Genomic DNA, 26,066 nt, shown 5'->3' on the forward strand with positions numbered 1-26,066 from the left:
CATCTAATTTTCTGGTCACTGCCTGATGTTTATGCAGGAGGTCCTGCACCGTTTGTGAGGTGCACAGTTTTTTGGGACAGTGAAGTTAAGTAGCCTTAGTTTGTGTTTATACTGGTTCGGCAACTGTGCCTTTTGTTTAAGCTGAGTTTTAGAGTAGTTTAACAGAGTTCTCTCTTCCTACCTCCAGCATTTGAATATACATATACTACATTTAAAAAACCTCATAAATATGCCTGTGTATATCTGATGTATAGCTATATGCTGTTCCTGCACTCTATTCCCAACCTGCTTCAGAGAAAGCGTGTTTGGGGCTTGGGTAAGGCCTGTTTGCATTTGGTCTGTCAGAAGTTTCTGTTCATGCTGGTAACTGATGAATGGCTTTTCATGCCTCTGCATAGGTTAAACTATATTTGGAGAGCAGTATTAACAGATTCACACCGGGGTTAAATGAATCAGTTAATATTTCTTAGAGTGATGGTTTGAAGGGAGTTTATTAACACGTCTCCCTCCCCATGCCAAAGGTTAAACATGGAAACTGGTGTCTATGTTGGTTTATTTCCAAGTAAATGATTGTATTCTAGTTTTCTTTTCTTTTTTTTTTTTTTTTTGATATTGCTGCTCAGCAGTTGTCTTTTTTTTTCTTAAGGTAGTGATTTTGAAAATGCTTTAGTGTTCTTTAAACTCAGTTTTAAGCAGTGAGACAAACTTCTTTCTTCTGTGTTAAATTTTAGGTAAGGCTTTTTTGTTCTGCTAGCCTTTTCTTTTCAAAATAAACACTTCCAATGTATTACTTTCTCTTATAGTATGCACTCCTGTTTGAGACAGCAAGTACAGATATTTAAAGTGGCACAGCGTAGTGCCACATAGCTTGTGCGATGAGTTCTGACCTCTAAATTGCTGTGTGTTTTGGAGCCAACTAACAGTTTTGATTTTGAAATAGAATTTGGAACAAGCCATGAGGTCTGACAGTGTCGAAAGCACAGTTCTTTGTCACCATCTACTTCCTCTATCAAGGTGCATTGGGCACTGTCACTTTTCCAATTGTCAATTTACATTTTGTTTTCGAGGCTAGTTGCTGTCAGAGTCTACCTGCCTGCTGCTTCTAGAACTCAAGGTGATTGTAATAATTCATCTCATTCCAAAACCCTCAAATAAAACAAAAGCCAAACGTCCAGAAATAACTACAGTAGGCAAAGGCAGGTGTAGTCAGAGAATAGTAGGATGCTACAGCTCTTCCCCTTCGAGCATATCTATCCATTTATTTACATCACTTACTATATTCACTCTGTTGTAAACCTGTACAGAAGGCTGTAATTTGTTTTTCTTCAGCATGACTCTTTTTGTAAAAATACTTGTTGTAATGAAGGATACTATTGTACAGTTAGTATTGTCTTTCCTTTCGTGTGTGTGTAAACGTGTGTGTATTCTGAAGATCCTTTGTCTTCAGAAGTTCTGCTTATTTCATTCTAAACAAGGTTGGCGGAACTTTTTTTCACTGAACTGCTGCAGAGTTACTACTTTTGGTGATCCACAACAATACCTAGGTTTGTTACTGCTTTAAAGTAACAAGCCTTTTCCAGCTTATAGTCTGTATAGAATGAAGTTTTCTGTTTTTTGGTACTAAATTTGCAGGTTGATACATGGACAGATCATTGGGCACTCCTGCATATGTTCTGAATTCTGAGCCTTCAGGATAGACCCAACAGGGCCTGGGTATTTCACCTGATTGGGTTGTTTCTGTGCATCTAGCAGAAAGCTTCAGGATGTTCTTCCGTGTCCACCACATCCTATTGTAGAGCATTTTATCAGTTCAGTATTTCCTAGGTTATTGAGTGGATGCTTGTTATTATATATTCTTACGGTATATTTCCTATTTCCCTGGGGGATTCCTTCCTAGTGTTGAATGGACAGTTCCTGTATTGTGAAGTGATTTGTTATGTCCCCATCTTTTTTAACAGATAGATGTCAGTGTGCCTGCTGGTTTTTTTTTTTTTTTAGTTTTTTTTTTTTGTTTGTTTGTTTTTCCTGGTATTTTGTCTGAATCTTGTCTGTCTTTGAATGCTTCATCTGGATTTTTCTGTTCTGCTTGTTTTTTTTCTAGGTTGTTTATACCTCTGTTGGACCTTCCTTTTGCTGCCAGCTCTGCTTTTCAGCCCTGCATTCCGCCCATGTGACTTAGAGGCTTTTTAGCCAGCTGGCTTTTTCGGTCATCATTGAGCTGTGCTGCTTATCTGCTCTGCTTTGTATGTGGCTGCAGGCAGCTGTATGTACAGGTTTGTGTCCCTCTGGTGAGCTATGAGCTGTAGATGGGAAATTGTATTTGTGGAAGATTATAATTTTTCTGCACCCTTTGATTACTGGACTACTTGTGCTTATTCCTGTCCCCTTTGGATCTGCCTCCTTCACTGGTTATGTGTCAAAAGGGAGTATAGTGGTGAGAGAATTCATCAGCTGCATGTAAGTATTTAATGGAAACCTTTTCCAGATTTTCCAGTGAAGAAGACTTGAGGGTTAAGACAAACCCCCTTGAAAACCAGACCTATGATAAAGTCTCTACTGGAGTTCCTATCTGTGGACCTTCTTTCATAATCTTATTCACCAATAAATTCTTGAGTAAGTGTGGTGACTTGTTACCCACACTTGCTGATCTTGCTGTTACCTCACTGCCACAGAATCTTGCTTTGGCTTTTCTTCTGCCCTTGAGTTGTTCTGCTACTTGCCACCATGTGTCAAAGAGTTGTTTCAAGCAGTGACTTTGATGCTTCAAACTTTAACTGTGCTGCGATTCATACAGTGCTCCTCAGAGAAGCATCATGTTTGATTTAAAAACTAACCTTAAAACAGTGATCCAGACTTGAGCACAGTACAGCAGCATGCAGCCCCCTGTGCGCCTGAGAGACTGAGGATGTGCCTTCACCCAAAAAAAGGTTCTTGTTCCCAGTTGCATGCACCAGCAGCTGATGTGGTCCTTCCTTCAAGTGCCCATTAAGCTTCTCTCTGTTTAGCTCATTGTATCTCAGGAAAATGATGGAAAACACTAAAAAACAGGCCATGGTCTGCCTTGTTGGTCAGCTAGGTCAACTGAGGAATGTTAAAGCCTGCCATTAGAAAAGGGAGATACCCAACAAGCACGGCTGGGGCTAAGCCCTTTCCTCCTGACTGAATTACTGTCTTCTGTATCACTCTGAGTTTGGATAACATATATATATGTCTGAGTTTGAGAACCTATGATTCAATGGCACTGTGCAACAGATCGTTTGGGTTCTCCTGTAAATTCCATGAATTTGTTTAAAACCAGTTCTGTGTTTATGTAGGAAAGCTTATTTTCAATTTAGATAGAGCAGCTATGTTTGCTCCTGAGATCTCTATCCTCTCAGCCATTTCTTCCTCAGAAATGGGAAATATTTTCCTACAGCTATCCATTTTGGGTTCGAGGGAAGGAACAAGCAGAAAGTCTGCGTTATTACCACTGCTTCTGTGTGGGTATATTCTGTGGATGATTATAGGGGCTCTTGCACCTGGAAGCAGCTGGGCACTTGGACTGTATTTTGCCTCATCAGCCTGCTGTGAGTGGAAAATCTCCTCAACAAATGATCCTGAAAGAGAAAACACAAGAATCTTGATAGTCGTGTTTTTGTGCATGGCATACCTCCTTTATGGTTGAAGCTGTTCCTGTTAAGCTGGTTGACACATGCAGATTCAAATATCTTGGCTCAAGTGAGGACACCAAAAAGTGTTTAATTGTCCATTACTAACATAGTAAAAGAGAGAGGATAAGTTTCAGTGTCACTTGTTTTGTCTAAAGCTGGGTTGGAACTGTTCAAAATCATTTCCTGCAGCTCTGGGTGGCCTGACAGTGAGATGACTGGTTTGCCACAGATTCATAAGCCTGCAGAAGAGTTTATGTTGTCAGGGGAGCTAGTAGGTATAAAAGTTTATTATGCAGTTTTCCCTCCTATCTTTAGTTCTGTTTATGCTGTCACTGAGTCTGAATCCACTGCTGACTGTATAGTGTAGTAGTTTTGAATATCTGCATTCATAATTTCGAGGAGGAGGTGCAAAGGAATCTTCTCTTCTAGAATCAATTACCTCGGGTTCACAAGAGTTTGTCAGTTGGGCGGGTCCATTCCAGATGTTGGGAATATGGTGATTTACACTAGCATGGATCTGTTTGGCCCACTCTGTTCCCAGATGTGTTTGACAGACTGTGAAGGTCACATATAGCTCAATCATGAACTTCCCAAATGGGTTTTCCAAGTTTTACTTTGGCATGTTGTACTTTGTGGTTTAGTTTTTGCTATATTATGAGTCCCACGTTCCCTGAGGGTAGAATAAGGCTTTTGTCAGGCTTAAAAAAAAACCAAAAACATGAAAAGAGAGAGAGCATGAACTGCTTGCAGTTCTTCTGGCATGACAATTACACCGATTGTTACTGCTTTCAAAAATAGAGAGGTTTGGGGAAAATTCGATATCTACTACTCAAGACAACTCAAAATTACTTACTTTTATAAAATATTCCTTATTGTTTGCTTGTGCCTTTGACTGTGCAAAGCAGAGCAGTGATACACAGGTATCACAGGCATGTTTCTAAAGAAAATGCTGGTGCATGTTTATGGTGAAACTGTATATGTTTCCTGCAGCTGGATAATTAGTCTTCAAAGCTGAAATACACTTATGAATATGTAGAGGAGTAACAGAACTATTGGAAGAGCTTGTTTGATATTCAGTGTGTAAGCTTGTGTATGTACAACAGAGTTTCTAGTATTTGTTATGACATGAATAAATCTGTGTGTAGACAGACTGTTATCAGACACTGGAAGTTTTTTTGGTAGTTTCACCACTTGTGTGTTTGATAAACTAAGGATGCTAATGGTCAAGTGCTGGTAGATCTCTGTGGGAGCTGAAGATGTTTCCACCACATTCTTTCTTGTGGTCTGTTTTTCGCTTCTTCAGTATTGGGCAGTAGAGTTTTGAACTGATCATTTTCTGCATTATGTGATGGTTGGCAGTGAAGGGGGGACACTTTTCTGGTGAGGAGCTGAGAAGCTTTGGCATAGGGCTTGAGCAAACATCTTTGAGTGATGACTGAAATTACTGTAGCAAGACTTTCAAGAGTTTGTTCAGCAGTGCCTTGAGCTGACAAAGTCTTTTTTTTGTGTGCTTAACTGAAGGTAGTTGCAAGTCACGTCAGAGAATGCACATTTCTTCTGTGTAAGAGATGGCCAGACATACTGGCTGGAAAACAGTGGAACTCCTTTGGTCTGTTAACTTATTTTTGATTTATGGATGTTGCAGCATGCAGAGTGATGTGGTTTTAGGTGTCCTGTGATATCACATTGAGTTAAACTATTTTATTTCAGGTTTTGTTGCTGGGAAGTAATTGGCTGTGGTGAGTGCCTGAATTGACTAACCATATCAGGGAATAGCTGGTGATACTAAGCTGCTGCTTGTTCAGCATGAAAGAACAGATCTGTGTAAGGTACAAAGGTTCAAAGCAGTTTGAAGCCGAGAGGTGCATGTGTAGACAAATGTACTTTGCAAATTCTGGGTTATGAAAAGTATACATTAAAAAAAAGACAAAGATGCACATTGCACCATGTGATATTTGCAGTACTGTGAATCTGCCACATATCATCTGGTACTTAATAAATAGCATTGGCTGTATCCACGTGGAATATTACAGCTCTACAGGATTCATGTAACAAATATAATGGATGCAGAGATTAATGTCTTGAAATAGCCTGGAGCATTCCTTCTCAGGTGGTCCATGAATCTCTCCTGAATGGTGCTGTTCTCTTCTTATCCAGCTACCTGTTTGGACAGGAGCAGGGAATGAACTGGGTACTTGGAAAGTCCATCCCAGTGGTCAGTGAGATGAGACAGGAAGTCAAGCACGATGTCCCCTGTGTGCTTTTTGATGGAAAGGTGTGTGCTTGCTGATGTCATGAAAGCAATTTCCATCTTCTCCTGTGACCTCCAGTTGGAACGAAGGTTTTTATTTTCTGTCAGAACAAAGTCAGAGGAGAGAGAGAAATACTGTGAGAGTATGGAAATAGACTGCAAGGTGGAAGTCTTGGATGGCCTGATGTGATTCATCCCTGAATCCTCAAAGAGCTGCTGATGTCATTGCAAACCCCCTCTTCATAGAATCATGGAATTAACTGAGTTGGAAGAGACCTCCAAGATCATCAAGTCCAACCCTTGATCCAACCCCACTGTGATTACTAGATCATGGCACTCAGTGCCACATCCAGCCTCATCTTAAATAAAACCCCTCTTGATGATTTTTGAGCAGTCTTGGGAATCTGGAGAGGTCCCAGATGACTGGAAGCTGGTGAACATTGTCCTGATCTTCAAAAAGGGCAAGAAGTAGGCACCCTGGAAACTACAGTCTTGTCTGTCTCACTTCTTATCAGGTGTTTACTTGCCTGGTTAAAGTTATGGAGCAGATTATTTTGGAAAGTATTGAAAAACACCTGGAAGACAACACAGTCATTGGTCAGAGCCAGCACGGCTTCATGAGAAGAAAGTCCTGCTTATCCAACCTTATTTCCTTTTATGACAAGGTGATCCACCTAACTGTTCAGAGGAAGGAAGCCAGTTGATATAATCTTTTTGGATTTCAGTAAAGCCTCTGATACTGTCTCTCACAGGATCCTTCTGGATTGCTCACTCATGTGATGAGTGAGCAATTGGCTCATGGGTTGAGCATAGAGGGTAATAGTGAATGGGTGACATATTGGTGTCTTGTCACTAGCGGGGTTCCGCAGGGCTCCGTCTTAGGCCCTGTGCTCTTCAACATCTTCATCAATGTTGAAGCCAGGAGGGCCAACCGTGTCCTGGGAGGCATCAGGCAAAGCATCACCAGCTGGTTGAGGGAAGGGATTGTCCTGCTCTGCTCTGCACTGGTGTGCCCTCACCTTGAATATTGTGTGCAGTTTTTGGCACCAAAATATGGGACAGATATTAAGGTCTTGGAGAGTGTCCAGAGGAAGGGAAGGCAACAAAGATGGTGAAGGGCCTTGAGGAAAAGCTGTCTGAGGAGCTTCTGAGGTCACGTGGTCTGTTCAACCTGGAGGAGACTGAGGGGAGATCACATTGCAATGACAAATTCCTTGTGAGGGGAAGACAAGTGGTAGGCACTGATTTCTTCTCTGTGGTGACCAGTGACAGGACCCAAGGGAATGGCCTGAAGTGGTGTCAGGGGAGGTTTAGATTGGATATTAGAAAGAGGTTCTTAATCCAGAAGGTGATTGGGCACTGGAAGAGGCTCCCCAGGGCAGTGGTCACAGCACCAAGCCTGTCAGAGTTCAATAAGTGTTTGAATGATCCTCTCAGGCACATGGTGAGACTCTTGGGGATGGTCCCGTGCAGGGCTAAGGATTGGACTCAGTTACCCTTGTGGGTCCCTTCTGACTCAGCATATCCTGTGATTCCTGTGTTCAGGGATTGGATCACGTAGTACCATCATGTAAGTGCACAAAGCTTCAACAATGACTTTTTATTGTTAGTGACTTAAATTGTATGGTATATACAGCACAAGGATATGTCAAAAAGAAAAAATATGAAGACATAAGTTGTAATATAAGAAATTGGCTCTTTGCCATTTTGTTAGTGTTGATATTAAGTAAGCTGCCCATGGACTAGAAACAAGTTGTTTTTTAGGCATTTTTCAGGTGACTTAGAGTTGGGAAAGAAAAAAAGGAATGTAAGAGTTGGAAACATTGTGCAAGGCTTGAATTTTTTTTTTTTTTTATCCTCTCCCCCCATCCCTTTTTGTCCTCCTCCAGTACAATGTTCAGTTGCCTAAAACATGTGTGTACTTTTTGACGAGTTGGTAACTTTCAGGGAATAGTTGTGATAGAATCGCCTTTGCCTCAGTATAGCAGTGACCTGAAGAGGTTTGAAAAAATGCCTGTATCTGAAGCATCTTACTGATGTCTATTGTTGGTATAGAGAAACCAGAGGAAGAAAAATGCAGTTCAGTGTTCTACCTAAATATTAAAGTTGAAGTATTTAAGAATTTTATGTTAACCTGGTTCCACATTAGTATTGAAAAAAGTTTCCTAAAAGAATCAGGAAATTTGTTTTCACTTACTACCTTTCAAGATCCTAAATATGTTGAGTAAGAGATTTTGTTTTCATTGTGTTGTTTCATTGAGTTTTGGTTTTAGGAATGCATAATAAATAGAATTTTAAACTGCGTTACAGTTTAGCAAGTGTGTCTTCGTAAATCACTTATGGCTGTTTCAAGGGTGAGTTAACCAGCCTGTTTTCTAAAGGGATATTTCTAACTTTCAGGCTGGAGTACCTTCACTTGCAGCTATTTTTCTCTGGCCTGGCTTTGATTTATACAAATGCTAATTATAGGGGCTTTGGATTTGTGTGTATACATAGTTTCACAAGGTCATACACATTTTTAATGAACTGTCTGAAATGCGAATATATTGCTAGGTTGTTACATAAACAGATTACTGTCTTATAAACATTGTTGCTTTAGTCAGTTCCAAAGGAGAAAAAAATATGAATAGCAATATCTGTGTAAAGAAAAGCTGATTTTTATTTTTGTCTCCTAAAGTTTGATTGTCTTCGCAGGCATCGGAAGGTGTCACCTTCATTGGACCTGACACACATGCTATTCAAGCTATGGGAGACAAGATTGAAAGCAAATTGTTAGCCAAGAATGCAAAGGTCAACACGATCCCTGGCTTTGATGGAGTAGTCAAGGTGAGAAATCATTTAATTACTGTCTGCCCACTGTAGGAACAGTGTCTAAATCAAAGTACACCTATTGAAGGTCTGATGCAGAATCTAATTATAATTCCATCTTCTTTTTCAGTAAGATGTAATTAAAAAGGGGGTACAGATTTTTGCTCGCAAGAGAGCTTTGGAAAAGAAGAGAAAGTCCTTGATAATAAATGATGTATTAAGGAGTTCTTCAGTGGATTCTCTAAAAATACTTTAAATTTAACATGAGGGCAACTAAATGTATTAAATGCCAGATATGGATTCGACTATCTGCGTATCGTTATATTTCTCAGGTTTTCTTGTTGACCAACACCTTGACAGTTCTGAGTTAATGCTGGAGCTTGTTAAAGGGTGTCAAGTTTCCATTTTATGGTTTCTGTTGATGGTGCTGATCTTCATGTGTTGCAAAACTTGGGATGAAGATGGGGGAAGTTGGTGGCTCTTTGTCAGAATCTACAGTTAGTGTTCTTCCTGTGGTTTTAGAAGGAATGATTTTCAACAGTTCTCTAAAGAAATAAGCAAAAAATTTTTGTAGTTTTTAAAGGTAAAGTAAATTTTAGTTTTCATTTATTTTGTCCTATAGTGATTAAGTACTGGGCTCTTAAAAACTTTCCTGGTGTCTTGTTACATTATCTGTAGTTAAAACATGGTTTTCTCTTTTAAAACCTTTATTGTATACACCCAAAACTTTTGTGTATCATAAAATGTTGACCACCTGTATTGAAATTTTTATGCTTGACACGTTGAGTTAGATTTCCTATGTCCAAAATAAAGTTTGAGTGAAACTTTGAGATATATGAAAAATGTGTTAGGTAAGTTGGATTTTAGCCTCTTAAGAGGAAAAAAGGCAACTCAAAACCTGACTAAATGAGAAAGGTAAATAGAGCACTAAGGGGTAAACCTCCACAAAATTACCTCTTTATATGAGGCTGCCTGGAGAACTTGAGAGAGAGAGTGAGAATGATAAAATCACAAAATAGCTGAGGTTAAAATGCCCAAGAGAACTCTTCAGTACTTGGGATGGAAATGCGTGGTCTGTGTTATGACTGGTAGTGGGATGTGCTGCAACAGGTAAAAGTGGAAAGGCTTCTTTCTTTTCTGGAGAGCTCCATATGAGTGTTAGAATGGCACTTGTGCCCATGCTGAAGTCTGGCAGTGGCAAGTTGAACACAGTACTCTTTCAGATTTTTGTTATATGTTTTAGCAGTCCTTGTGTATGTGGTCCTTTAGCACTCATAACATTTAACAGCAGCCAAGCTGTTGTGTATAATGTTCTCTATTCTACCTGACATCCTGTATCTCCTTCTAGAAAGCCTGAAAAATAACTTGTAGAAAAACATCTAATTAGGAGATAACTTTGAATTAATTATTTAAGTACCACAAAGCTTTCTCTAGTGCAGACTAAAATACTCAAAATGCTGTTTTTTTCACTTTATCAGTTAAATATTATGTAAAGGTGTGTTATTCCTCTGGTACAAAGACACAAACCTGACAAAGTAGGATAATGGTTAATGAAACAGGTAGACATAGAACCAGTGAAACTGATCTACTTACTTGTATGCAGTTGTTTCCAAAACCTTCAGTTGTACTGTGTTGACAATTATCTGAAATTCCTAACATGAAAAGTGTGAGTGATGTGGTTGGCAATGGACTATATGCAATGATACCTTTAAAACCAAATGAACTGGAATGTAGGATTGAGCTGACAACTCCAATCCTCTGCTGTTGAAAGGAACTATGTGGTAGTTGCTTAACCCCAAGGTGTCCATATCATATCAGTTTCACATACCTCAGCCTTGCACCAGTTCTAATTATCTGAAGAGTGTTGTTGAAAAGAAAAAAAACATAACTAAACCCAAAAAACAACCTGCAGTATACCCACCAAATAAGAAAAAGGGAAGTCCACAGATGTTGCCGGCATTGTAGTTTCCATCAGAAATGGGAGCTGAAAATTTTAGGTTAACCAGTGCTTTGGTTACCAGTTCTAGGAAATGAAGCTTCTGATAATTGATATTGTTGTACTTGCTATGGATCTAAATATGTGCCTCAGAGGAGTAACATACAATGACTTGGAGACTATTTAGGATTTCTGCCATTCCTGGGAGACCTGTTTTGATCAGTTACGAAGCTTTCAAAACCTTTGAGGGCTTTGTTTCTTGAGAAATAAAAATTTTAAAGGTTTTTGGAAGGAGTTAAATGTCTGGTTTACACTTGAGTAGATTATAGATGGCTTCATCTTTAAATTGGACTCCAGTAAAGCTACAAGAAAACTGTATTGATGCCTCTGATAATGCCAGAAATTAAGACAGATCTGTTACACATATGCTTTGTGCATTAATAGTTAAAGCAAACACAGAGTAATAACTTTGTGTTATTCAACTTCGTTATTTAACTCGGGACTGCACTGAAAATCTTTGTTACTAGAAGAGTTTGTTAAATAGTGCTGCAGATACTTAGGTCCTTCATGAATAAAGAATGTTTTTCCTCTCTTGTTTATGTTGCTTAGCGCTTAAACATAGGAGACACTGTAGTTGCTAAGCTTTTGTAATAACATCTTGGAGAAGTTGTGTGCAGGAAAATTCCCAGTGAGTAGAAATTAAATGTAAGAGAAGGAAGCCCTTTGACAGTATATTGAAAGACCTGGAAGGGTTGAAGAGGAGGATGCTTGGCATAACAGACAGAATTAAATATCCTCGTACAGGGAGATGCTCTGAGCATTTGAAATATGTACCTGAGAATGGAAAGATGTGGAATGAGAGTAGAGAGGGCAGTTTTATGAAGAGTAATTTTCTTCTCATCCCTGGTTCATTTTCTCAGTTGTCTGGGTCAAGGGTTATCCAGTCTACACATGTAAGAAACCAAAGTCTCGTGCTGTCAGCTAGAGAGCCAGCAAAAGCATTTGAAAGTAATTAATTTCACAATGTGTAACTACAATTAGTTTTCTAAAACCTGATTGGGAGAGGTAGTGGTAAACAGTCTTAATCAAAAGAATTATCATTAATCCTGTGAGCAATGGCTGTACTCAAGTTGGAGCTCAGATGATGTATTGACTGTAAATAAGTAAAGGGGAATAGGTGACAAGAGGAAAGTAGATGCTGAGTAATGAGTATAAGGACATGTCATGGTGAAAAACTGGCAAAGGAATGGCAGGGGAAGAATGATTTTTTGTATTGTTTCACCACATACAGTCTGGTTTTATGGCTGGTAGAACACAGCTGGATGTAGACCCAGAAGAATAATGTCTCTGCATGTCTACTTAGTTTCACTGATGTCAGTAGACACATTGAAGGTCTTCAACAGGGCTCTGAATTTACTGTAATTAACATTAATTTTGGGCACCTGTTTTGGCTGAATTTTTGCGTTAGGTTTTGGCATTGGGATTGAATTATCATTGTATTGCTGAAGAGGTTGTTGGAGACTAGACATAAACTGGAGGGTCTCTTAAGGCCAGGACCCTCAGCCATGAAAACTATTGTGTAGTTCTTCATAATTAATGCAATGTTTTACAGTTCTAGGAGTCTCTTAAAAAACAACTTTATCCTGGCATTCCTCTACATCAAGAACAGTTTTGCTTTTCTGTCTCCACCTGCTGGTACCTGGCTGAGAGGCATGTACATGAAATTTGGAGGTTAGGAATTCTTATGCTAAATGAGTATTTTATGTATCCTTAACTCAATGGGATCACCTATTTGTAAAAACAGTATGACATCATTTTATAACTCTTAGAAATTTTATAAACTTCTACCATTACTTGAACATTTTTATTTGTACAATAAAAGGTGGTGCTAAAATTATATATTTCTTTACAGTCTCCAGTTTATTTTGGGAAAATGGTAGTGTAGCTAATGTGTTTTTGGAGGAAACAGCAGTAAATCATTGACGACTCTTGCTTTTAAAAAATAATTCAGAATGCTTTTAGTACCAGTGTGGCTTTGTATATTTTGCACATATGGATTTGTGTGTTAGGCAGTGTCATAGCATTCAGTTATTTGCTCTTTGGGCAAATGTTGAAAATTGTAAGTTCTGTGCACCAAAAATATAAAATAACTGTCCAAACTTTTTCTGAGTACTCAAAGTGATTCTGTATTAATGTAATCTGCAAGTGGAATTCATGATACTAAAGCATACTTTCTTAGGGCAAAAGATCAAAAGACTTACCAGAGACTTCAATATGTCAGTTGTTGGGGTTTTTTTGTGCATTAATTTTTCTCTCTAAAGCACAGCATATTTTTGTTTCCTGGTTTGGAAATGTTCTTTGAAGGCTAAAGAATTTGAGTATGCATTGATTTCCCCCCCCCCCCCCTTGTATCTTGGTGTTGGGTTCTAATATATTAGAACTATAAAAGAAATAGATGTTGAAACAGTGTAAATTGATAACTGTGCTGGGCAGATGACTTCAGTCTTTTCAAACCAGAATTGAGACAATTAGTGCTGCTGATACGATGCCGCTTATTACTTAAAGTTGTTGTATGCATGTATAAAAATACAGTGGCAGTGAAAAGTTCCCCTGTAATGATTTGCAGCTTGTCTTCCTGTGGACTGCAGTGTATCAGTTAGCCACTTGTTTGCAGGTAACTAAGTGAAAAAAAATTACCCTGTTTGCTTCCCCCCCTCTTAATTCTATTTTGCAAATATATGGGTGAATTTGCAAGAGAAAAGAAATGTAAAAGTTTCCTTCTCGACTATAATCGTAGCTCTTCATCAGTCATCACTATTCCTGCATTTTGTTCAAGAGGCTCTAATTGTCTGCATTTGGCAGGTTTAACACTTCCTGACAGAGAGGCTATTAAGGGGAAGTATTCTCGCATAACTGTCACAGGCAGGAACAAAGAACCTTCAAACTCAATGTGTGGAAACCACTAACATTCTTAAATGACCCTTTTCATGCATTTTATCCCTTTTAGCTAAAATTTGGAGGGTGCAGGGTCATGGAAAGCAGCAAGGTGTAATAAAACAGTAAACCCTGAGATTTTTTCGGAGGGGGGGGTTTAGTTTTTTTTTTGCTAGATTTATCTCTTGACTTAAAAACAATTGTTATTTGGAAAAATCTCATTAACAGATGTGACTGAAGTAAAAAGGCTTAAAACTGATGTTGCTTTCAGGACTGCTTTGAACTTAACAAGCACCGATTTGTGGAGCAGACTAGCTAATGAAAGGAAATTAAATTTTCTGACAACTTCCCCTGCCAGCCCCCTTATTCTTCATGGGGCTGTTACTAGGTACTGAAGACTTTTAAAGAGGATTTTGTTTTATTATCGGACATAAATGAACCAGGTATGAACATTTCTTATGTATTTTTTTTAAAGTTCTGACCTGGGTGCTTTTAAAACGGATTGCCTTGAAAGCTTTAAAAATATCAGGTTTCAGTTTAATGTTCGTAAGTCAGCCCCCATAGTTTCAGACACACTTAGCAGCTGGTGATTTCCAGACATTACTGCCTTCCATACAAATTTTTTAATGCATGTCATGGGATAGTATAAATATTAGCAAATTTGGATGGAATTTTCGAACTTAACCCATGCCACTATAATTTAACCCATTTTCTTTCTGGTTTTTTATAATGAGAATATATTGTTATCAGTAGAAGAAACTAGAATTGACTACTGCAGGAGAAGCAGTTTGGTTACTGAAAAGTAAGCAATTCAAGTATTTTGTTTTTTATTCTCTGAATTTCCCATACTTTTTTCTGTACCAGGCCACAGTATTATGAGGCAGCTGAAGCAATAGGTGGCATCAACAAAAGGATTTTTAAAATTGTCTTAAGCCAGTAACATGGTGACTCTTAAATGGAAATAATTATGGGGATCTTCTGCTTTCAGATACAGTTTAAAATGGCTCATGTAAAATTTATTCTGTATTCAGAATGCAGAAGTTACAGAATTGAAATACTTGTGTTCTTTCTTCAGTAAACAAAACCCATTTGTCTTTAAAGAAGTCCTGCAAGATTTTTTTTCCTGTACTTGAGTTACTCCCAAACAATAGAGAATCAACTCCCCCTACTGACAGCAGCCAGGAAAGCACAAGAAATATCGGTGGGGACAGAAACAAGCTGGTGGTGGACAAACTTTAACGATCTGATTTATGGTCCATTATTGATTGTAAACTTCTAAATTCTAGCATTAAATTCCTACAACTGCAGAAAATCATTTTGCGATCCTGGTTGTGTTTCCTGTCAGCTGATTCCTTGTTGCTTTGAGTTTCTCAGTATACTAATGATGAGGTAGAATTTACATTCCACTTATGGTATTAATTTTACATTCCTCTGGCTGAAAAGGGTCAGAAGGTTGTAAAATCAAACATTAAATGAATCGGAGGAGACAGTAGTGCAATATATGACTGCCCTCAGGACATAGTGCAATGGCTGATGGGATTAACGTTGGGTCTCATTTCCTGCTTTTACAGGATGCAGATGAAGCTGTCAGAATTGCAAGGGAAATTGGTAAGTTCTTAAATTAGCTATGGTGGGATTTGTGTGCCTCTCAGCAGACATGGTTGACTAAATTGAATGTGTAATAAGTAATCCCTATAGAACAAATAATGTTTTAATAGTTTTTAAGTTCCCTGTTGCCCGTGGGGCTGGAAGAATCTAGACATTAACGCCCTGTCTCTTAAATCATCACATTTGAGCTTTCAAACTGGACTTTACAGAACAAGTGCAGCCATGATTTGTGGAAGGCATGTAATAGGCAGTAATGAATAGCTCACTGGAGGAGTTATTTCAAAGTATATCTGCAATTAGACATGATAGTCAGAAGTTAGGCATGCTGTATTTCTCTTTATATGGAGGCTGACACCAGTGATGTTATGATCTTCATTCTTCATTAGTGTGTGGACTGCAGTTAGCTTGAATATCATCCAGAGCACCAGCCTTTCTTCTGTGCTTACTGGAATAAAGTCACTATTCAGCTTCTGAGTATCTTACAGAATGGTGAAAAGAGCAACCAGCAAACTGTCTGGGACTCATTTTGATGAAGGTTAAGTGTAATATGTGTTTAATGAGTTTTGGCTTTTATTTACTAAAGCTTATATTAGGGAAAATACTAAACCATATGCTTGAAATTACACGTTATTAAATGGTTGCTAGAAGAAGAATCTAAGGCAGTAAGATTTTTCTGATTTTCCTTGGGATTTTTCCTTCATTTTCACTTTGAGACAGTAACCATTAGAAACTATTTAGGTTTATCACAGGTACATAATTCAAAGGAGTTACCTACATTTGAAGCTTCTCTTGCTGATCTAGCAGCAAATATGTTTCACCTGTGTCAAAAGCTGTGGGTGTGCCTTAGAAAGGCTGTGCCAAATAGGAAGTGGGACTTGCACTGCTGCAGATAACTTTTAATCAGTGTAAGATCTTTCCACTTTGAGTTTAAGTTGGGGCCTTTACTCTGCACTGGTTAACTGCCCTGAAACCCCTCAGTGCAGGCTTGTTTGACTTTTAAGCTGACATAATTGAAGCCAGTGTTTCTATGGGTCAGCCTTTGTGTCCTTGTTGGGAAATGGAGTGATCACTGGTCATTGTCATGGGAGAGAAACAAAAGGAAGAGGTTATCAACCAGATTGGAACATTCAGAAGAGAACTGTAAATAAATCTCAGTTGCCCCCCAAAATTGGTTTTACTTCTGAGTAAAGGCATTTGACTCTTTATGAATTAAAGTATTATGACTGTGTTTCAGTTCAGTTTCTTTTCAATAGTCTGTCTTGCTCTTGTGTTTTCCTGCAAGTGTTTTTAAAACCGTTTTGTTGAATGTAAGTTTAAAGGCATGCAGTGGCTTTCTAGATACCCTTTAAAAATATTCGTGTTTAATTCACTTCTTCTGTTCACTGGTTCCTGTCTTTGATATCAGTAGCACTTTGGAGGTCATTATATCAAGGCAGTCTTAAATCTGTGATACTAAAGTCAATTACAGACAGCTGGCCTGTGCTTTATCTAGATGGAAAATTCTTGAAACTGTTTTGATACAAAAAAATTTTGTACTGTGATGCCATGTAGCAAAAGAGAAATGTTCCTTCTAGCTTTTTCCTCACACGTTTCAGCCGGTTGATTAGTTTGGTTAAACTTCTGTCTAATTGTGACCACTGATCATAATAAAACTGTGATTTTGATTTTGAAGGATCTAAAGTGGAATGAAATTATAATCTCTTGTGTATATAATGCATTTGTCTTTGTGTATAAAGCACTTGATATGTGAAGGAATATTTTCAGATCGTTTTTAATTTCACTTATCCAGAGTCTTGGTCTCTGAGATGATAACTGCGGGTCAATGCTTAAAACAGTGGTTTTACTCTTTTACTGCCTGTATTTTTTTCCTGCTTCTTCCTGCTCTGTTCAGGCCAAAGATTCAGTAGTAGTTAACCATGACACTTCAGGGGTAAGAACACTACCTTTACCTGTTTCAGTGATTATTATCTATGGCTACAAATTTTCTAGGTATAAAACCTTATTTTTGCCCTTGATTTGAGATACGCGGTCCTGAGTTGTCATGAGAAAATGTGACAGATATACTAGGCTAAATCAGGAATTGGAAGAAGTTCAGGCACAAATTGCTGTATAGGCTCCTTTCTACAGTCATCCTTCTCTATTTTTTGGTGTGGGCTGTTCTCTTGTAATCCTTTCTGTAATGCTTAATTAATTACATTGGCTTTTTTCCCATGCTGCTTTTAGGTCTGTTTGTAAAGTCGTACATTAAGAACTATTGGCTTCTTGATTTCTGAAACCTCGATTAAACTCCAGGAAGTTTTATTCCTCTGTTTGAAAGGATTGAACAGCTATGCAGTGCAATCAGTTAAAATAAAGGAAAGTCTGTACAAAACTGAAGAGGTGAAGAAGTCGGGTTTTGTCATGGCTTTAGTTACTGCTAACTTTTCAGTAATGGATGTTGAAAAGAACCTGATATTGCCACATGCAGTATTGTTCAAACTGATATTGCACAATGCATTCTGTGGTCTACTACCTGCAACTTTATAAAAATGGTTAAATGGCATCTAAACCCGTGGTGGCAAAGGGTGGGAACTAACAGCTGCGGGACACTAGAAGTTTGTTTACTCCTTTCACCATTCAGATTCTCAGAATAGCAACTGCCCTGGAAACAAAGCAGTCCTAACTTAATAGTACCTATGTAACAGCAAAAGTATGCCCAGTGATCTTCAAATCTGACAGCTTCTTACCTGCTTGCCTTTTAAGATCTTTAGACCCATCCTTCAGATGCATCACAAGAATGTAAAACTATATAATGAGAGTAGGTTTTAATCTTGCAAGCAATTTTAATTTCATGTGAATTGGCATCTAATTTGAGGGAAGCATTGAAAACCTAACACCTACTCAAATATGTGTCTGCTTTGTGTGAGACTCTTTGCTGTTGTTGTGGAGACTTACAAATGCCGTTAAAAATTTTTTGTGTGCTTCTCCCTTCCCACAACTAATCCAACCAATCCATGTGAACATACTTCAGCAGTTTTGATTGCTGCTGAGTAGTACAAAAGGGGTTAGGAGAGTGATGAGTAATGCATCCTGATCCCAGCATCCTGCACCCGATTTGTTTGCAAAACTTAAATTTTGCAAAGCCTTCCTTTCAATCGTTAGTATTGCCTAAAGAGCTGCTCTTCAGCTTAGGGCCCCTGAGAGCAAGGAGTATGTAAAGGCATATTTGAGCAAAACCTCAACTACCCTTATTTTTAGGGGACCGGGTAACTTTACATCCTAACATGTAGAGGTTGCAATTTTTCCTTCTTAACCTAAAAAGCTGTATGTATCTTTTCAAAACAAGCCTTACTTTGTTTTGTTCTGTTTGTTTGTTTGTTTCTGTTTGGTTGGGTTTTGTTTGTTTTTAAAATTCATTTTACTTTTAATTACTTTGTGGCTCTCTCGAATCTTTAGCTGCTTTGCATACAGGTGTGGTTGACATATAATTGCTGTATGGGAAAGGTGGGAGGGATGGGAAGCACAATTGTCTTACACTTGGTGAGCGATACTAATAATACATCTATCTTATAATTTGACCATGTGATATATTGAGCTACATCTTGTAGCATATAAAACCTCTCCAAGGCTCACTGTCAACCTGCCTATTTTGCTTTTGAAACTAAAGAACAGAAAATGAGGACTAGACTCTGCTTACAGAATTAAAATCAGCAAACCATCCAAGAGACTGATATTGTTAGACTGAGATTGTTAGCATAACTGATCATGATTCTTTTCAAGTACATGTAACTCTGAATAAGATAGATTAGGTGATGGAAATTGCCATAGTGAGTTTGCCATAATAAGGCTTGAAACAATGCTCGTTTTAAAATTTCAGTCTTGCAACCTCTTAGGTTGGAGAGAGTCTCCAGATGGTGACAGTGTTGCCAGAGGCTTACATTTGCTAGTGTTACCTGTATGTATATGTTAACATTTACTGTATTTCATGAAAATCAGTTGAACTTCACTGTTGCTGTATGCCATCTAGTATTATTTTGCCTTTACCCTTTAATCTCTGGGATGGTAGAGGCCTTGAAAATACTAAATAGTTCTGGATCAAACCCATTTTTACTCTGTGACTTGTCCTGTACGCCTCTGTGGACAGCATCAGATTTCGTAAGAAAAAGACTCTAGAAAGGTTATTTGCATGGCTCTGTTTGGTCTTACCCTTATACCTAATAACTAGAGATCACTTCAGACTTCAAAGCATGAAGATTTGTAGCCTTTTGGAAGTTGATTTGTGCTCTACATATGCTTAATTATTACCTCTCTACAGCTTTCAGCCACATGAATGCTTTACAGCGTGGGGGTTTCACAGTCTAATAAGGTGTTACGTTGAAAACTGCTTCATGGATTTTTTTTGTTTGTTTTGTTTTTGTTCTCTTGTACTGTTGCTGCTTTCCTGTATTCCAATCAATATTATTGTTTCTTACCCTTATATCATGCCTTTTTTTGGTGTCCATTTCAGTCTTTTTAAGAAAAAGCTTTTCCAGATCTTGCTGTTTTCAGTATCTTCTCCTGAACCTCCTTTCAGTTAGATGACTATGGGGAGGAGGTGGGTGTGTTGTATTGCTGTCACTTGACAAAGCAAGAGTAGATCTGCATTCCAGAAAGGAACTGTAAAGTCAGTTACAGATAGGATAGCAGAGTGGACCGCTTCTAAGAACCATAGTCAAATGTCGCTTTCCATCCCCAGATCAAAGCCTTTTACAAAATAAATCTTCAGTTTGCAAGGACTAATAGACTCTTCTTGCCAGACGATATCAGCTGGTTTGATATTTGCCTTGGTGTTGTGACTTTGATTAAGCATACTGGAGACCAAAGGCATTAAGAATTTTTTACTGTCTTGGAAACACCAAAAACTTTTTAATTAGATCCTTGATTTTCAGTTTTCTGTATGTTCACGTGGAGAAAGGTGGAGTTTTCCAATATGAAGAAATTGTTTCAGGAAGTTGCTTTAAATGAACAGATACTGTATGAAAAGATAAACAATCATTACTCTTTCTAAATCTTTTAAATTACTATATCTACTTTTCACATGTTCTTTGTTACTGTAATTTCCTAGCTTTCAGTAAACTAAGATCCTGACTCAAATCTGTATAATAGTATCTTATTTGGAGAGTAAAATATTGCCAGTTATGTACAATGCTGTCAGAACTATATTGCTCATTTTTTCTTACTACTTGTCTATTTGGGGAAGATTTTTTTTGTTGTTAAAAAAAAAATCAACAGGCAATAGTCTATTTTCCGATTAAATTTTGTAATAGCCAAACAACAGTGCTCTTGAGATGCTCTGTTATTTAAAATGTACTGTACCAGAAGTGTTGATAAGATACAGAACTGCTTACTCAATCTCTTTACTATTAATTTATGAAGATCTACTTATTTTTGCTATTAATTTTTTGAAAAATTTTGTCACAGCTTATTTCAGCAGCAATAAAGGAACAACATTTTTTTCATAAAGAGATGTGAGCTTAAAAAGGTCAAATGCTTTATTCATAAATCACTTTGTTTCTTGGGAATAATTCATTCAGTGTTTTTTTGGTATAAATGAATTGGAGAAGACAGCCTTTCTTGGCTTTAGAAATTACTGCTTTGACAGCTAAGTTCTGAAAAGAAAAATTTCTCCTCTGTTCTCCCTCCAAACAAAGTGTTTTAATAAACGAAGTTATTGTCTACTGGCTTTATTGGACATGTGGTCAGTTGTCATGTTCCTCTGACCAACTGAACAAAGTTTGAACTTCTGTCTAATTGTTCCCCGCTGTTAGGCTACCCTGTCATGATCAAGGCCTCAGCAGGTGGTGGTGGGAAAGGCATGAGAATCGCTTGGGATGATGAAGAGACCAGGTGAGATGCTGTCCAAAAGCTTGCCTTGATGAATGCTGCAGTTACCAAAGTCCCATTAAGCCACTGTGAGCTGACAGTTGAGCAGATACGAAATGTTAGACAGAGAAATTGGATATTATTTGGTTTTCTCCCTTTCACATAGTGAGTGGTATACTTCAGAAGTTGTGCATGTGCCTATTTCAAATTAATTCTCGCATAAACCTTACAAAATATGGTCCATTAATTTGTGTAAAAACCAACACTTACAAATGCCTTTAATCCAGTGCGAGACTGTAAATGTAGAGTGTAAATAATATTTTGCTGTATGCCTTTCAGAATGCTGATTTTTTAATTGTCTCTCTTAGTGAGAATATTTATTGGCCGTGATTTGCAAGCATTAATGCATGCCATTAGTTCTGTTAAAGTTGATGAGACTGATAATTCATGTGTGGAAACACATACGGTGTTACCAGAATGTGCTCTAATAAATTGCATACTTCTGTGTTTAAAATATTTGCCTTAGCAAACTATTGTGCTTTTGTCTGTTTTGAAACAACATTTGTTTAAACACACGGACATTTTCGTGTCTCTTAGTGGTTGTCTGAATCCTGAGCAGTTCGTGATGCTTTGTTGTTGGTTCGAAGTTTTGCAATCCATTCTCAACTCCACATGCCACTGATCTTACAGAAAAATGTATTTTCTGATTTTTTCAAAGACTTGTAATGAGAAGCTGTTTGATCTGAAATAACCTGACTGTTTTCCTTTCCACAGAGAGCAGCACATGTGCTGGAATTAACTCAAAATACAACTGAAATTTTCATTAATTTAATTTAGTTGCCTGCAAGATTTCCATGCCATTTTTCTGTCCCCTATTAAATTTATGTTTACCAAAACCTAAAATCTGGATAAAAGACCAATGAGTGTCTAGCAATTAAATTTTAGATTTAAAGAAAACATGGTGGGCTTATTTGTACCTTGTTACCTCTAGTCCATTCGTATTCAAATGTAAATAGAAAAAGAAGGTTTGCATTCATTAGAATGATAATTTAGAACAACCAGGTTTCTTATAAGGATGCTTCCTTCCTACTCTTTTATAATCCAAAGTTGTTACCTTGATCTTATTCAGGCGGCAATTGCATCTCTTGAACTTGAAAGCATTAGTTTCTTGTTTTGTTCAGAAAGGAGCAAAGGAGCTTGATAAAAGTAACTGTTTTAAAGTGGATCTAAAATCACAATTGCCAATTTGTCTTGGTGAAAAGTTGTAGTTACTGTTTAGAAAGTCACCTGGTAAAGCTGATTGGTATTAATAGAAACTAGCTAGATATATTCTTTTATGTATGTTTGAATATCACTAAATTAATTGAGTGATATTACTTTGATTCCATCCTATTTAGTGATGATAATTTGAGTTGCTTGCCTTGTTTGTGGAAAGCCTTTGAATCGTAGAATATTCTGAATTGGAAGGGACCCACAAAGTATCATTCAGCTCATTATTTACCAGTGGTGTTCTTATAATAATCCTCTTGGTTAGTTATGCAAGCCTTGTCTTTATAATGTAATATTAGAATAGTCTCTAAAAGGTGCTAAGAGAAGGAACACTGAGATAGTCACAGATCAACACTGTTTACTGAGCTTGTGTCAAGAAGAAATACTTATTTTAACATTTATGGGTAGGTAAAATTAAGTTGACAAAATATTTGTTGCAGGAAGATGAAAGTGAGATTTAAGAGAACTTGAAGACAAACAGATTTACTTTGGATTTAAATATGAAGAAGAGCATTTCAGTTTATCTTCCAGTCTGTGTTGAAGAAATACCTGTGAGGTTGTAAAAAATTTATTGTATGTATTCTTTAGATATGTTATGGAACTAAGAATGTTCCTATTTATGTATCTGAAGAGGAACATCACTGTTGAAGGTGACTGAACTTCTACTGACAAAATAATGTATCTGATAGTTTTAATATTGCATAAAAAGTTCGTGATCTCATGTATAGTGTTCCTGCATCCAGATCCTTGTAATCCTAAAAATAAACCAATTTTCAGCTGTGAGCAGACTTTGAAAAGCCAATATCTGAATGGTCTGTTGCATTTCAGAGTTCACAGGTGCAAGGTGAGTGTGAAGAACTGTTGGTAATATTTTGATCTGTAAATTTGTTTTGGCTTTGTCTCATGGAATTAATTTAAAATACTATATGAAAACAAGAAACCTTTATATAGAAACATACAATACCTGGAGTTGGAAGGAACCCACAAGTATCATTGAGTCCAACTCCTGTCCCTGCACATGAGAACCCCAAGAAACACACTGTATGTCTGGAAGTGTTGTCCAAACGCTTCTTGAACTGACAGGCTTGATGCTGTGACCACTTTCCTGGGGAGCCTGTTCCAGTATCCAACCCCACTCCAGGTGAAGAACTTTTCCATGTTTGAAATATACTTTTGGATTTTCAGGATAGTTGAAAAACTTTCTTGTTTGAACTGGTTATGTGTGGTATAAGAAGGCTTAAATGTATGTGGCGTGACATGGAAATAGCCACTGGAATTGGAAAAGATGGATGTGACCAATTTAATTGCTACTGTTAGAGAAACTTACTGGCAACTTACTGGTGCATCATCTTTCACATCCCTTAAATATGCCAAGTAATGACAATTGTTCTAGATCCTCTATAATTATTATATTGTTACAACTACAGCTAAAATTTGTTACCTTTCAGCTACTATTTCTAATAGAAATAATGTGCAGGGCTAAGGATTGGACTCAGTTACCCTTGTGGGTCCCTTCTGACTCAGCATATCCTGTGATTCCTGTGTTCAGGGATTGGATCACGTAGTACCATCACGTAAGTGCACAAAGCTTCAACAATGACTTTTTATTGTTAGTGACTTAAATTGTATGGTATATACAGCACAAGGATATGTCAAAAAGAGAAAATATGAAGACATAAGTTGTGATACAAGAAATTGGCTCTTTGCCATTTTGTTAGTGTTGGTATTAAATAAGTTGCCCATCGACTAGAAACATGTTGTTTTTTAGGCATTTTTCAGGTGACTTAGAGTTGGGAAAGAAAAAAAGGAATGTAAGAGTTGGAAACATTGTGCAAGGCTTGAATTTTTTTTTTTATCCTCTCCCCTCATCCCTTTTTGTCCTCCTCCAGTACAAAAACTGTTCGGTTGCATAAAACACGTGTGTACTTTTTAATGAATTGGTAACTTTCAGGGAATAGTTGTGATAGAATTGCCTTTGCCTCAATATAGCAGTGACCTGAAGAGGTTTGAAAAATGCCTGTATCTGAAGCATCTCACTGATGTCTGTTGTTGTTAGTGTGTGGCTGCCTCCAAAGAAAGTTGTTATTTTAATTAAAGCAGAACTGCTGATCTCAGAACTGGAGGCAGAAAGTTGGCATAGCTGTCTTACTTCAGACAACCACAGAAAGGCTTGTGGCAAGATCAGAAATGCTTTTGTAGAACTCAAACTTTAGTATGAATAAATGTACTGTAGAGAGAGGAGGGAACCTTAGAGATGTCCTGTTTTCCCCCTTATAGAATTGTGCATGTTTGAAGGGATCTAGGGACATCATCTCATCCAGATTTATCCTCTTAGTAGCATCAACACTCAGTTTGAAGCTGATTGCTTAGGGCTTTGCCCATTGGGCCTGGCACTGAGATTACAACCTTCCTTAACGGTCTGCTCTTTTTCTCCATTCTTTCCAGTAATTTTTGTCCTCACATCCAGTTGGAAACTTCCACTTCATTTTATGGCAACTCTCTTTATTTTTTTGCTGTGCATTGCAATAAAGAGTTTGGCTTCATTGTCTTTGAAAGCTCCTCTGGAAGGCTGCTATTAAATGTCCACTAAAGCCTTGCTATGTTTCAGATTCCACAAACCTAGCTCCGTGTGTGTTCTCCTCTCAGGACTTGTGATCGAGTCCCTTCACCAGCCTCGTTACTTTCTCTGGACCTGCTCCAGCACCTCAATGTCTTTCCTGAACCGAGGGGCCCAGAACTGGACACAGCACTCCAGGTGTGGCCTCACCAGCACTAAGTAGAAGGGAAGGATCACTTCCCTGCTCCTGCTGGCCACACTGTTCCTGATACAGGCTGGGATGCCTTTGGCCTTCTTGGCCACCTGGGCACACTGCTGGCTCATGTTCAACCTCCTGTCGATCAGCACCCCCAGGTCCCTTTCTGCCTGGCTGCTCTCCAGCCACTCTGTGCCCAGCCTGTAGCGCTGCAGGGGGTTGTTGTGGCCAAAGTGCAGGACCCGGCACTTGGCCTTGTTGAATTCATCCCATTGGAATCAGCCCAACTCTCTGGTCCATCCAGGTCCCTCTGCAGAGCCCTCCTGCCTTCCAGCAGGTCGACACTTCCCCCCAGCTTGATATCGTCTGCAAATTTGCTAATGGTACACTCAATCCCCTTGTCCAGATCATCAGTAAAAATACTAAACAGGACTGGGCTCAACACTGATCCTTTGGGGACACCACTAGTGACTGGCCACCAACTGGATGCAGCACCGTTCATCACCACTCTCTGAGCCTGGCCACTCATGGTCTTGAAGACTTTGATTTGTTTAAAGAAGAATTTGCCCCCTTTATCAGCTTGAGCAGGTGAACTGTTAAAAAATTTGTGCTGCAGTATTACTGTTTCTGACCTCTTCCTTGATCCAGACCTTCCAACTCTTACCTTCTTGCTGTTTCCCAAGAAGAGTTCTGTATATTTGGCCTGCCCTTTCTTGCTTGTTTTAATAATTGGGTAGACCATTCATTGCAGCACTGCAGTTGTGTGACCATGCTAGCTCTTCTCAGGATGTTGCAGTTCTGTCTACATGCCAGCTCTGGCTCCTGTTTCCTTGGTCACGTGCCTTTATGTACATCTGCTTAAGGTTGACTTTATTTTTTTCTTCCCTCCTCCCCACCATTGCTGACTCCCTGAGGAGAGGCAGTGGTGTTTCCTGCTTGCCTTAAGCATGGGCTGTGGTGGCCTTTCATCCGCCCTGTTCCAAGCTCAACCTGATTGGCAAGCTTCTAGCAGAAAG

The 26,066-nt window shown here is 38.3% G+C and overlaps 1 protein-coding gene across 1 annotated transcript in view; it reads left to right on the forward strand.

Moving 5' to 3' along the window:
• Positions 1–26,066, forward strand: part of PCCA (propionyl-CoA carboxylase subunit alpha) — a gene marked incomplete at its 3' end in the record, with an annotated part of 260,224 nt that overhangs the window by 67,483 nt on the left and 166,675 nt on the right. The window contains exons 7-9 of the mRNA XM_027880315.1: positions 8,596–8,727; positions 15,151–15,187; positions 20,974–21,052. Coding sequence (XP_027736116.1) covers positions 8,596–8,727; positions 15,151–15,187; positions 20,974–21,052 — 248 coding nt within the window. The remainder of the gene's footprint in view (positions 1–8,595; positions 8,728–15,150; positions 15,188–20,973; positions 21,053–26,066) is intronic.

The sequence above is a fragment of the Empidonax traillii genome, unplaced genomic scaffold, assembly GCF_003031625.1.
Source record: "Empidonax traillii isolate 1590-97213 ecotype Southwest subspecies unplaced genomic scaffold, ASM303162v1 scaffold68:size1967880, whole genome shotgun sequence".
NCBI classification, from domain to species: Eukaryota; Metazoa; Chordata; class Aves; order Passeriformes; family Tyrannidae; genus Empidonax; species Empidonax traillii.